The sequence below is a fragment of the Physella acuta genome, unplaced genomic scaffold, assembly GCF_028476545.2.
Source record: "Physella acuta isolate Inbredline_101_S28 unplaced genomic scaffold, ASM2847654v3 ptg000720l, whole genome shotgun sequence".
NCBI classification, from domain to species: Eukaryota; Metazoa; Mollusca; class Gastropoda; family Physidae; genus Physella; species Physella acuta.
Window position 1 is genome coordinate 265,036 of NW_026732238.1, and position 15,589 is coordinate 280,624.

Sequence of the window (15,589 nt, forward strand, 5' to 3'; positions counted from 1 at the left end):
TTTGTTTAATTCCTTGATCTTCAGATTTTTTAATAATTTAAAATGCAATAAATTGTATCATAAAACTGGTATCTATAGAAGCAAAAAAAAATCTGACATTTTAATTTCATACACTAATAATAGAAACTAAGCTTAGAAAATAATAACGAAAACTTGTTTTCAAAGACTAGATATACTAAACTTGTCCCTGAATAATTTCAGAATATAATTGTAGACCTGAGTAATTGTAAGAACGCTATCTGGACTACCATACATATTGACATAATCTGTTTTGCTCTATAAAAATTGTTCTGAATTATTGCATTTTGATCAAAAGGTAAAAAAAACAACGTTTTAGTCGGAACATAGTTTTGAACAACCACACCTGTTACAATTACAAATATATAATAGAATGACATAAAAATGGTTATCTTATTCGACACTTGAATAATCAAAAGCGTTAGATTTCACTTTCTAAAATGATAACATCACCATTTGTGGTCGATGATGTGGCAGTAGTTCCATTTGTGATCGATGATGTGGCTGTCGTTCCATTTGCGGTCGATGATGTCGCCGTCATTCCATTTGTGGTCGATGATGTCGCCGTCGTTCCTGTGGTTGTCACAGATGTAGTTGGATCTGTTTTTGAGCTCGTGGTTGTACCTGTAAATAAGGACAATAATAAAATTTTCATTTGAATTAAAACATACAAATGTAACAATAATGCTTAAAGCTGCAATTGAAAAAACAAATTGTAAAATTTCTATACTTGTAGAGGATCTATTTTGTTATATTTAATTTCTATTTGAGATCCAATAATAGGCTTTAAAAGTCTATGTACAATAGTATTTTTTAAAAATCTTTAAATATTTCATAAAAGTATACATAAATTTAAAAAAAATAAAGCTGTTTGTGACAATGACACTCATTTTCATATTTTTGCACTGAATTTAAGCCGTTAAAAAATGTACAATTATTTTATCAATTCATGACAAAATACACACAATTTGACAAAAGGCAGAACAATAGATCTTTTACTTATATATGTAATTTCATTTATCTATCTGAAATAGTACTCAAGTTATAGGCATTTGAAAAATTAAAAGTAGAAAAAGTTGCTATTCCGGTTCCCGGAAATCGCTGATAAGTTGAAACCGATCTACAAATTTAATATAATACTTATAAATGGAATTTCATCAACCTAGCTGTAACAGTACTCAAGTTATCGCGTTTACACACACACACACACACACATACACACACACACACATAACGACAAGATTGCACAACTATGTTTTTCCGACTCAGGGAGGTGTAAAACATCGAGATTTGCAAAAATTCTCGATTTTTTTTTCAATATTACAATACTTATTCTATACTTTGTATACGAGAAAGTAAAAATAAATTAGTAACTATGAGTTTGAATATTTCCATACTAAATATAACCGAAAGTCATTTTGTACTAATTTTTAAAATGTTATCAAATATTTTTCCATTCATAAATTAGGTTTATACTTCTTTTTTAAATTTAATGTGTACGTACATTTTATCAAACGTGTTTACATGGTCATTAGTAAATTTTATCTCTTTTTAAAATTTAAATTGAATACCGTTTTGTTAAACTGAATAAGCAATACAAATATCTGCATTTACAAGTCTTATGCATTCCATTTTTTCAGAATAGACATAATGTTATTATAAAGTAAATAGAACGAGGATGCCAAAAACAGACTATGCCCTATATATAAATAAATAAATAAATAAATAAAAAAAAAAAAAATATATATATATATATATATATATATATATATATATATATATATATATATATATATATATATATATATATATATATATATATATATATATAGGAATACAGAACGTATTACAATTTCGGCGTCTTTTTTTGCTATTTTCACTCCCACTACGTCGACGACCTGGATACGCCTCTGATAAGTATATTCATGAAAGTTTAAGGGGGAGATTACTCCCGCGTTATTAAATATTTAAGCGAGGCCTTAAAATAAAAAGCCGCCATGGTTGTTTGTTATCAATGGGAATAAAGTTCACAACAATTAATATTAAAATGTGAGAGCTTGATCTCGTAAGATGATCAAATAGAATAATGTGCATAAAAAGTGTGTGGTCGTGTTTTTACTTTCTCGTATGCAGAGTATAGAGAAAGTATTGTAATCGTGCACACAAATCACTTGAAATTGTTTACAGTTTTCACCGTTTTACTCCTCAGTCCTTCATCACATCCGGGGTATAGAGGACTTATTTTAATCAGACAAAAAGTATAAAGTATAAATCCAGATTTATCAAAATTTTATTTTATGCGCAATCGAGTCTGGAAAAACTGGGCATTGCAATTCTGTCCGTATGACTGTGTGTGTGTGTGTGTGTGTGTGTATGTCTGTAAACACGATAACTTGAGTACCGTTACAGCTAGGTTGATGAAATTTCATATATAAGTATAATATCAATGGAATAAAGTTCACAACAATTAATTAAGTTCGACTATTTTTATCTCTCCCTGGCAAACTAAATTTCCATTTTAAGTGAGTAATAACTTGCAAGCCCTATTAATTGATTTTTTCGACTTCACATTTGGTAAAAATCCAAAATATAGAAAACCAAAGTCAGTGTTATTAACATAACAACCCTTTAATCTATTTCTAACAATTAAAGTGATAACCACTTTTTTTTGCAACTGTTGTTCGTTAAGAAAACCTTTATATGTTTAATCTAAATCATTGATAGACTACAAAAATTCACTCCCGACTGCTACATTTGCATTAGATATTACACTTTTTTTATATTGCCATTTTCTCAATCTTAATTTGTATCTTTTTTTCTCATGTGTGATTTACAAACCGACAATACTTTGTGATCTGATTTTAAGAAAAATGCCTTTACGCTTATAATAACGAATTTTGTTTTTAATTTTCATGATAAGCTTGTCGGACATGTGTGATTTTTAACAATAAAAAAGACGTATAGGCCTAGGGTCTAAATATTTTAGTAAAGCTTACACCACAGTCAGTATCAATATTCTCAACGATCGTTTCGGGTGAAATTGCACTGGTGAAACTCATTATACCAATGTACTAGGCTGGCAAGCTATTCAGATCATGTTTTTATCTATATAACAATAGGCCTACATGTTTAAATTTAAAAAATGTGATATGATTGAAAAACTAAAAATCTTTCAAAATAAATAAAATGTATACCTACCATAAATTTCCATGCAAATAAAAGGGAAAGCATTAGAACACGCTTCATCGTTTAGTTTTTCCCATTTAAAAATGTCAAGACAGTCTTCGTTTACATCCTTATAATGGTTCGGTTCTCCAGGACGCCACATTGATGCTAGATTAGCCTTTGTACCATCTGTCCACAGCCATTCACCTTCTCGTAATCTATCAGTTGCTCCCAGCCACACTTATGGAAGATAGAATCTATATATCGCACACGTTGATACTGATAAAAACGTTTTGCGACCGACACTGTAAACTATGGGGTACGTCGTGGTCTAGCGGTAAGGTGCCATCCATAAATGACATTACGCTTTTTTGGCAATTTTTTTAACCCCCTCCCCCCCCCCTACGTCACACATCGTCAAAAAAAGTCACCCCCCCTAAAATGACGTCACACTCCTCCCCCCCCACCCCACCCTAATTTACAATTTATCTTATGTTTTAAATTTGCTGTGTTTTCATCCCTTTAAAATTACCGCTCGTTGTCAAGATTTTAATAATGCAGGACCCATTCGTGGCACCAGCAGGTAAACAGTAATACAGTGAGGTGATGTTAAAGTTGAAAGGATTACATTTTTTTTAAATACTTAATGTAAATGTAGGAATTTCTTGCAGACATGACGACACAAGTGAGAATAACAATATATTGAATATAATATGCAAATTATTTAAATGTTAGCACTGTGCCCATACCTTTAATTTTCCTAATATATTTCATTGTAGCCTATATGATGGACTTAACGGATGTCATATCTCACAAATCAATATAAATGTCATTAATTTTTAATAGGAAAAACTCTCCACTAAATTATTAAATTGCTTGTTTTGCTGTTAGCGAAGAGGATGTTGAAATAGGACAAGAAATACTCTCACACTGACTTAAATCTAAGCAAATTTTATATAAATTTTATTAATAGCTATTAAATAATAATATAAAGAAACAGGTTATACTTATAACTTAACCGACTATATCTATATACATTCATATTTCTAAATCTTAGCAAGATCATTAACAGAAGTATTAAAAAAACTACTTACAACATTATTAACATGGCAATCCTCGATTAAACGTTGTGATATTTAAGCTAATTCATTCTCCCATGGAGAATTATAATGTTCCTTCATTGAAGACACAGGGACGGAATTGATTTTTTCCCTGTATGGAATGGGAATTCCCTTTACATCAAGGTCTTCCTCTTCTATCCAATCTACACTCTCACCATTAATTTCATTGGTAAATATAACCATCAGTTCACGTTGGCGGCGTGCAGCAACTCTCAGAGGCCTGATGCGCTGTAATGGCACAATTGATGATTCCTGTTTGTGAGTTAAGGAATGATTGCGCAGCATAACCAATGAAGAGAAGTATGAGTGAGACTTTTTACAAACCCTGTCGCTGATCACGGATTGAATAGACAGACATTAAAAATCATAAGGGATTGTGCGATAAAGATTTGAAGAGCAGGGGAGGATTTCATCCACTTTTATACATTGAGCAGCAAAAAGAGATGTGAATTTATGTGAAGAGCTATCTGTTGAACGCTCAGGTATTGTTAGTCCACAGCTTGTTTGGGCGACTGGTAAAGGTGGAGGTAGAAATACGAGCTTCTTGGCTTTAAGCAAAATTTACCTTCCATGCATTTAACGATCTGAGTCAAATACTGGCTAGTTTTCACATGAGGATCGTGCCAACGCTGATCCTTTGAGAGCAGAGAAGTTTTAAGGAGTTCAGACTCTTCTGGATCTATGTATTCTGCCACTGTAGGAAATGTGTCCACTGTCAAGTGTGACCATATTTCTGCCAAAGTGTTTCCGGCAAATTGAAAATTCTTCTTCTCTAAATCTGTGTTATTGTGACCCCTCTTCCATCCAAAGGATTGCCGTAGTGGTCATAGGGTAAAACTAATCCTGTGAGCTCATTGCTAAGTGGCGCCTTTTTTCTTTCAACCCTATTAAATGCACTTTTTCCTGGTGCATTAGCAGCAATAAACAAACCGTCATAGTTCTGATTGAGAAAGTGGTGTACTCTGTAAACTTCTAAGAATAGCAAGCGGTACACTGATACCCCAGCCTTACTCTCACTTGTTGACATGCTTTCGACCTTTATTCAAATAGCACTATTGACAAATTTGCAAATACGACAGTCTACTACACAACATACTTCGTCAAATTATAGGGCAATTTAATTAGAACAACGATATATTTCACAACCTATTGACAACTTTCACAACAGTATACATTTTGTTAGAAGTATCGCAACTAATGTAAAAAAAATATTCAGCATTTAGTAAATGTATTTTTCTAAAAAATAAAAAAAAATGCATGTTAATCAATTCGGTGAATTAAGACAACGTGACGTCACACTGTCTCTACCCCCGCCCCCCCCCTCGTCACACATCGTAACAAAAGTCTGAACCCCCTCCCCTCCGAGGTGTGTGACGTCATTTATGGACGAGCCCTAAAGTGCTAGGCTGCTAACCCATAAAGTGTTAAGAGTTTGAATCCCGGTTTAAGTGAGTAGAACGTCCCTGAGTCTAACCAGCTGTTATAGGTAACCAACTGACGTTAGGGAAAGTAAAGTCGGCTGGGCATAGTGCTGACCACGTTTTCAATTCACGTGCCGAGATGAAGAAACACATTGACTCTACTTCATTTTCTTAATAAATCGCTAATGGGAAATCTCTACGTTTGTATGTCAAAAGACTGACATACAAATAGCCAAAATGCCTGATAGACCATACGGCCGAAAAGCAATAAGGCCGACAATCCAAAAGACTGACACACATAAAAATACTAATATTGCAAAATATGTGTTTCTGCATAGCTTCTATCTAGACAACCATCGAAATAAGGCTTGAAATGCGAATGTAATAAAGAAACGTTGTTAATTTCTTTACTTATAAGTTGAATCATCGGATCCAAGTAACTGGAGATAAACACATGAATCAACACCTGAATATTGCAAAATGCGGTCACTACTGTCTTTAATAGCTCTTTCTATGTCAACGAGGTGAGACAACCATTAAAAAACCAAGTCCAAGAATAATCGCCCACATGCAGCAAGGTGGAACACGAAGAGACAATTACTATCGTTATAAGGAGAACAATCGGCTCCATGCGACTGGGGATGACAGTGGTATACAAAATATCAAAATGTAGGTGGCCTTATCACCATATTTCTAAATTATCTAAATGGTATTCTAATGGGATACACGAAACACTGTTGAGGAGTGGCACGGAAGTTGTCAGGTATTCGTTGTGTTTGTGTTGTGTTGTGTTTTGGTTGTGTTGTTTTTATGTGAGTGTTGTTTTTGTGTTTTATTTGTGTTGTGTTTATGTAGTGTTTGCGTTGTGTTTGTGTTGTGTTTGTGTTTGTGTTGTGTTTGTATTGTGTTTGTGTTGTGTTTGTGTTGTGTTTATGTTGGATTTGTGTTGTGTTTGTGATTAAGTTTTCTTTTGTTTGCGTTTGTATTTAGTTTTGTTCTTTTTTAAAAGTTGGTTACCTGACTTACATTATGGAAAGTAAAAGTGGCTGGGCATAGTGCTGACCACATTGTGTGTTCGTACGTCGAGGTCATTTAAATAGGTCATTTCTACTTCACCTGCCCTATGGACTGTCAGAATCTAAATTGTGTTTAAGTGAATTAGTGTTAAATATATGCAAAACTAAGAGGTTCGCCCCCCCCCCCCCAGAACTTGTAAAGTGACCACCCCTCACCGTTAAAAAATGTTTGAATAAAATACGGGCAGTTCCGGGAAGCTCTTTGTTGCTCAGAGTGACAATATCCTGTGGACGCCGGAGGACTACTCGTAGTTTGACCGCTAATTTACAGTACCCCTAACACCCTGAGTTTGTTCGCTGGCTGGCTGGGATGTAAGCTATCTGGGTACTCTAAACAGCCACAGATCCAGGTCATTACGGGACGTACTTTATAATTACATACCTCTTGTATCACCTGTAATAGGAGTGTTCTTTGGTCTGAGAGAATTGAGGAAGTCCAACACAGACGGTGAAGAAACTTTGGCCAGGCTCCTTGTTCCATTGAAACGTGCGCAGTGTTCCTGTAAAAAATTAATTAAAGTTCCAATGTTTTTATTATTTTTAAAGGTCTAATTTTTATCGCGAGAAATGTAACCGTTTATTTTTTAACTATAAAATAATTGATCATGTAGTTATAATTTAATACTGTCAAATGTGTTGACTGTAACTACAAATACCCTAAACATTTACATTACCTGCGCTTGATCCCAGTTCATATTTGTTGGGAAAAACTCATAGCAGTTGCCTTGAAACTCCTTAGCCGTTTTGCTGATACACGTTGCTGTTTTAGAGTAAAATACAATAAACAGATTTAATTGGTATTTGAACAGATATTTTATTAACAAAAACTGTATCTGCAGCTAAATTAATTAAAGACACTGTCGTCAATTTAGTGCTTTTTTTACTTTCTCGTTACGAAGTATAGAGGAATTATTGTAATCGTGAAAAAATCGAAGTCGATATTTTCAGAAATCTCGATGTTTTACACCTTCATGGGTCGGAGAAAACATAATTTTGTAATTGTGTCCGTATGTATGTATGCGTGTGTGTGTGTGTGTCTGTGTCTGTGTGTCTGTTAACACGATAACTTAAGCACCGTTACAGCTAGGTTGAGGAAATTTCATGTATAAGTATTATATTAAAAGCGTAGTTCTGTATCGACTTTTCAACGATTTCCGATAACCGGAAATGTAACTTATTCTACTTTGGGGTTTTCTAATACGTATAACTTAGGTACTGTTTCATATAAATTAACAAAATTTCACATATAAGAAAAAGTTGTAATTATTCTCTGCTGTCTGTTAAATTTTGAGAATTTGCCGTTGACCGGTAGTAGTACTCTACGCATTTTGCGAATTCTCAAAATACAAAATATATAAAGTACTAATATTCCGCACTTTTTTACACACATTGTTTGCTGTTTTGCTTGGTGCGCAAGACTTTTTTCTATGAGTTTCTATTCTATTTTCAAAAGTTTAAAAATTTAAAACTGATTAAAAAAAACCATGTATATATCACGAGTTGCCATCCCCCGTAGTGTTATATAAGTATATATTTCAGAAAGTTTAGAGGAGTACACTCCGTCTTTATTACATCTTGTAACTTTGAAATACACAATCTGAAACAGGAATGCATATTCCATTTCTTAATAAATTAAACAGAAAAATGTGTAAATAAACATGGAATTACAACATTTTTTGTGCTAAACAAGAAACTAAACAGTAATAATCTCGACATATGCTATAAACCCAACATACACTAAATACTTATTAGATTGGCCATTACGACTGTGCAACTAAGGATTTCGGTCGATCTTTAGTTATAACTCCGCATGTATCACCACACGACACTACATTGCTCTAACACAGGCAGTGAAACCTTCAAGCGAATTAAAACCAAACTCTTAACTGCAATACCACAATATCTACCGAATAGAGGAAACTAATTAACAGCAGGCGGAAGGCTGGAGTAAGTGTTAAGATAAAATCACCCAATTGTGACCTACTTAGGTCTTCTTTTTTAAATAATTTAATGTTATAAATATTTTAATTACCTTGAGCTATCTGTTGTTTAAACTATGATATTGTGATAGTTCTATCTGTTGTGATGATATTCACAACTGTGTTACTCATGTGTTGGCTCCATCCCACAATAGTCCTTAACCTTGGAGTCAATATCCGATAATTTCAGGGTAGTATAAAAAGGCGGAATTTTCCAAAAACGAGGCGCACAAGATTCCTAGAGGGAAGCCACGGCTCATAGCAACCATGTTGAGTTAAGCCGTAATTTACATATATTTCAGTAGTAGTCAGTTTCTGATTTTTCATAGTAAAGGTTGTGATAGTTAGAAATTTTACTAAGTGTTTATTGTAGAAAGACGTGTTTGTGATTTCCATGATATTGTAAGTTGGGTTTTGAATTATTGTATTTTATTATTTAGCCTTGTTTCCTTTTAAGAAGGATTCTAATTTGATTAAACGTTTTATTGGTTTAAGATGGTCTTTGTATTTATATTTATATTTAACCCTAGACATTAGATTTCGAGTTTACGAAAAGTTTTTGTTTCTAGTAATCCTTTATAGTTTCTTATAATTCATCAGTCTAGAACCATCCCAAAAGAATCCTGGTGTTGCGTAATATTTATCAGTTCTACAGTTACGTAACATAATGAAGAGACGAAAGATTCATTTTACACCGGAGCTTTTCTATATTACTAAAATGCTTCACGATAAACCATCGTAAAGGCAATGATCTCGCTTAAACGTTCTCGTATTTTCATATACATCATTATGGGAGATGGCGCTTCAAGTGAAATCTGAATATATAAATGTTTCATTTTATATGTTTTTTACTTAAAAAGAAAAAGGAAACATTGATTAATTAATAAAAAGTTAAACATCTAATTAAATAACATTTTATGTCACAGTTCAATATCATTGAATCTTTGGTCCTAGGTGCTTTGACCACAGGTTCTTTGACCATAGGGGGTTTGACCATAGGGGGTTTGACCATAAGGGCTTTGGCCACAGCGGAGCTTTAACCACAGAGGGGGTACCCCAAATATATATATTTTAACATTGAAATTATAAACTGTTATTTGATTTAAATTTATGATATAATTAATACGATTTCATACATTTTTCCTTATAGTCCAATAATAGAAATAGAAATAAACGTACTAAAAGAGTCAAGAACGATATGTTAGTCTCCACATAAAGGCTGGTGCTACGCCTTATGGAATTTATTTTAAATGTAAATCGAACACAAATAATCCGACATCTAATAATTTTCACAAATAAACAATGTAGATGTACTTGGAAATACTTAAAAATAAAGAATAACCAAGGATAAAAATACATGCCAACAATATAGTCAAAGAAGTGATCCTTGTATGGTTTAGATGAATTGTATTTATACATGATGAATTAACTTATTATTACATCATGCCTCAATTTGAAATATAATTACAAAACTTTTATAATTAATTCATACCATATATGGACGAAGCGCTTGTTATTAAACGCCAGCATTGGACAAACCACCTGTGGTCAAAGACCCTATGTGGACAAAAAAAAATTTGATCAAAAACCCTATATGGACAAAACACCTGTTGTCAAAGCCGGACAAAGCGCTTGTGATCAAACATCCGTTGAGAAACCACCTGTGATCAAAGACCCTCTGCTGAGAAAACACCTGTTATCAAACCCCCTATGGTCAAACCCCCTATGGTCAAAGCTCCGTTATGGTCAAAGCCCCGCTGTGGTCAAAACCCCTATGGTCAAACCACCTATGGTCAAAGACCCTCTGTGGTCAAACCACCGATGGTAAAACCCCCTATGGTCAAAGCACCTGTGGTCAAAGGTCCGCGCACCGAATCTTTACATACATGAAAAAAATGAATATAAGAATTGTATAACTATGTATAAAGTTTTGTTCACCTAAAGGAAACGGTACTAAAGTTATCGGTATTTTGGAAACATGAACTAGTGTAAAATACCACTCCTGATTTAAAATAATCTAAGTATAAGATCCTATACTTAAATATCTAAAACAGTGCTCACGGTAAATTGCTCACATAGTTACCAGAAATCGTTCAAAAGTTGATAGAATAATACACGGACAATTAAATAATTATTTATGACATTTCATTTACCTAACTTAAACGACGCTCTAGGTATTGGCCTTTAAATAAACCGGAAGTAAAGTATATACCGCTTCCGGATATTGAAAATTCTTGAAAAGATGATACACAACTACTGACTTGATATAATACTTATTTGTGAAATTTTGTCAACGTAACTGAAACAGTACTTAAATAATAACCGTGTAAGCTTACCAGACACCACTCCTCATTTATCTTACCCCACATAAACACATACATATTTCACAGTCTGAGTAGACCAAACCCCAAATCACCACACTCAAATTTAAGTAGATGTAGCTAGAAGAGACACATGGTTATAGATATTTACCGTGTGTGCATACTATTTGAAGGACGACAGCCAACGAGATACATATATGTAACTTCATTGGGTTGATCAACAATATACTGATTCCAATGAAACCTGATAAAATAAAGAGTTTTTTTGTTAAGCTGGGCTTAAATAATCTTTAACAAAACATTACACACTTATTATACACTAATACAATATTTATACATTTTATAATGTCAAATTACAATTTAAAATTGAAATAATGACTATTTCTAATCGAGAACTAATTAGCAATACACAATTTAGGTTATTGTCTGATTAAATATATATATATATATATATATATATATATATATATATATATATATATATATAATTTATATATAAATTATATATACAGCACTAGTCTGGTGTGCATATATATATATATATATATATATATATATGTATATATATATATATATATATATATATATATTGTTCACTCGTAAATTATATTTATTATTACTACCAATATTCAATGTGCAGTGCATAGTGCTTTATAGCTTATTACTATTCATTTTTTTGTCTAAAATTATTTTTGATTTATGATCTCAAATATAGAAAGCCGGATGAAATTTCGAAAATAGTTCAATAAATTGCAGAAATACATCGATTAGGACATACATACTATAATTAGAAGATGGAATCGGCTATGGGTGGGCGTGGTTGAGTCGGTAAAGCTTATGGTTGCTAAACCGAAAAGTAGCTCCTTAATTAAACAACTGCTGCCTTGTAGTTTGTTATTGGTAGGGCAAAGGCTATGGAAGCAAATCCAAAAAGAAAAGCAGGCTGAAATAGTCCACGGCCTATATGGCACATAACAACTTGACAAGTAATACTTAACTGTTTTGAAGAAAATCCTTTCCAACGTAAAAATAAATAGGATTTAGAAACACTTATTCATCGCTCATAGCCACTCATTAAAAACAGAAAAAGGATTTAAATTTAACGAGAGATGCTTCAGACGCTTCCGCGATATCTTTAAATTTCAACAGACATTAATATAGGAAATTTTAGCAAATACAGAGGCGTAGCGAGCAGGGTTGGGGGGGGGGAGATAGAGGAGAATGCGGACCATAACAACACAAGTGACACCATTTATGGGGACACCAATGCAAAAAAGCAATATATATATATATATATATATATATATATATATATATATATATATATATATATATATATATATATATATATATATATATATATATATAAATGTGGTTGGCCACAAATGCCATAAACTGACCTCGCCAGACCGGATACTTAAAAGAGCTACATAAAAATGCCCCCTAAGAACCTCTTCATAACTCCTGAGGTCGTAGACCGACCCTCGGGGTAGAAAAAAATATATTCGTGAAAACACTAGAACGTTAGAAGTGAACGGTCCGAATTTTCCTTATATAACATTTTTTAGTTTAGTAAAAAATGATGACTGTTTTCAAAACAATTTTTAAATTTCTTTGGCTCTGTACATCTGCCTTATTTTTTTCTATACACCTGTGTAAATGCATCGGCCTTATGGATAAACTATCGGTCATCCTCTGCTCGCACGACGATGGCTAAAAAGTTACACAAGTTAAAAATTCTCCTTATGTGGGATACACATCAAACAATTTCCCCACTTAGGAACCCTTTTAAAACACTTGAGGTTGTACATCCGGCAAAGAGAGTCAGAAAAAAAAATGTTGCCACCCTCGGGAAAACCCCGGAACAATGTTTGAACTGACCATATGCCATATTTCCTTTTATAAACATAGTACGGTTATTTTAAAAAAATACAAAAATCTGGACGTACGAACCCAATACTAACTCCTGAGAACGAAGGAATACCCGCGGGGGTAACTAAACAATAGGCGTTATCTTCTGGAAAACTTTGGTAGGCTTTTAGAATTCAGGGGCGGGGTCCACGGCTGAATTTATATATATATATATATATATATATATATATATATATATATATATATATATATATATATATATATATATATGTATATATATATATATATATACACTAGCGTACCCGTCCCCGCGCGTTGCCGCGGAAAATAGAAGAAAGTCCGACGAAATATATAAGATGGGTTTCATTCATCATATATTCTTAGACGCGTGACCTTGTTTTCTAAAAGTTAGTTATTTAAATGTAAACAATGCCCGCGCTTGGATCATAAATATTGTGACACGGGTCTACCTACACTACTTCGAACTTGAGACTATTCGGTTTAGCAAACATGAGGTTTACCGACTCGACCACACCGACCACTAGTTAATTTTTCTGCTTATTAAAATGAAACGTATTACAGAGCCCTCAGCGGCCTGGGTGAGCCTTTGGGTGCCGAAACTGAAATTTATGTTCGCAGCCTAATCGTACCATACCGGGTCGCCGGTGACATGCCTGATTCAATTTGGATTAATGTATTGATTAAAATGTGCTATAATGAAGCTAATAAACACCTAGAAGTTAAACACATTTAGTTTCTGCATGACGAACGGGGGGAAAAGTCCGGGGGGGTAATTTCCGGGGGGGGGGGGGGTAATGTCCTGTAGCCATATATATATATATATATATATATATATATATATATATATATATATATATATATATATATATATATATATATATATATATATTTATATATATTTATTTATTTATTTATTTATTTATATATATATATATATTCCCTATATAATGTGTTATTTGGTAAAGGAATCGAATACTAGTAGCGTCGAACTACATCACTGTGTAAGTGAGACATCTGATCCAAAGCGGGAAGTTAAATACAAACCGGATAAAACAAAAGTTACGCACAAGTGGAGAGAAGCCACGAATGTTGACATAGGTGGCGTATACAAAACAGAGTGACAATGTGAATTTGCTCTGTTGAAAATTATTACCACTTGAGACTCTTTACATTAGTTTCTGTATCAACCAAGAGTTAAGCTTCTTTTCTGTATTCGCCACCACACGTCGACGCTAACATAGCTATCCTTTTGTAGTACAGTTTGTGTATCTGAATGAATAGTCTTTCAACGTATTGCTCACACATGCCTTTTCAATACTAAGAACAATATAGCTATGTTTCATAGGTAGTTGTAGTTGGGGCTAGGGTTAGGGTCAGTGTTCTTCCTGCATACGGGGTGTAATTACCCTGGGGGTAGTAGATAAAGGGAGGATATCAAAGGGGAAGGGGTGGAGGGGAATTGACTGTATGGGTTGCGTAATATCCTTAACCCAGATTCAAATGTGTGTTAATGTTATTTGTCAGCATTGACTTTAAATCGACTGTTTTAGAATATCGCAATTTAAATTTGATGCACACAGACATAAAGCACGAGGACGGCATTACACACGTCATTGCCTCCACTGGTTCGTGCCATCACTCAACACACATCCTGGTAAGCCGGAAATAATTCATACATTCTGCTGTATATTATTATAAAATAAAAGTTTATCGCGCACAATTATTCCTAGTTGTATTATAGAAGAGGTACACCAACATTGTGAATTTGTACTTATTTTTTTTATATAATACAAAAATTACAGTAGGAATTATATATATTTTCTAATGACATATTTAATTTAATATTTAACTTATTGTATATTTTTACAGTGAAGAGTAAAGATGCCAGAATACTATTTATTTGTTTGTACAATTTCAGACAAACCCGCTGAGCTGATGGTGTTGACTCGTCAAGACCTCCGTAGTTATGACCTGGATACTTTAGAATACAAAACACTTCTGAACAAATCTCTCGGTGGAGCTGTTGGTCTGGACTTTGACTACAGAGATAGCTCTATCTATTGGACTGATATTCTATCTCATAACATTTTTATTTAAGATAGACTTTAATGCATTTTACATTTTGTGAAAATTTTAGAACTGCACATTGTCTCAGGCTGATTCGATATTGACAGCAGTTTACTTTTTTAAAAATTATTTTGCTATTAATCCATCACAAACATATTACAGGACTAATCTTCACACTGCAAAATATGAAATAAAAACAATTATTGAAGATGTTCAAACTCCAGATGGTATCGCTTTTGACTGGGTCCATCGTAATCTTTATTACACTGATAATGAGTACAATACGATCGAGGTATCTTGCCTGGATGGCAGCCACCGTAAGACACGCATCAGTGATGATCTTGTTCAACCAAGGGAATTGGCTGTAGATCCTGAAAATGGGTACGTTTGGTAGACATTTTTAAAAGAACAATGTAATATGATATTGTCTGAAAAATCAATTTTTTTCTCAACAATAAAATCTTAACAATTTTGTCAAACAGTTGGATCTACTGCACAGTCTTGGGCGAAGCTCTTAAAATTGAAAAA

The 15,589-nt window shown here is 33.3% G+C and overlaps 1 protein-coding gene across 1 annotated transcript; it reads right to left on the reverse strand.

Moving 5' to 3' along the window:
* Positions 1–439: 439 nt before the first annotated feature.
* Positions 440–12,166, reverse strand: LOC131949936 (rheacalcin-2). Its single transcript, XM_059311897.1, has 6 exons — positions 12,100–12,166; positions 11,253–11,345; positions 7,476–7,561; positions 7,184–7,301; positions 3,217–3,423; positions 440–642 (listed from the first exon to the last, which is right to left on the reverse strand). The coding sequence occupies exons 2-6, from the start codon at positions 11,308–11,310 to the stop codon at positions 440–442; spliced, it is 672 nt and encodes a 223-aa protein (XP_059167880.1). The 5' UTR covers positions 11,311–11,345; positions 12,100–12,166.
* Positions 12,167–15,589: the final 3,423 nt, after the last annotated feature.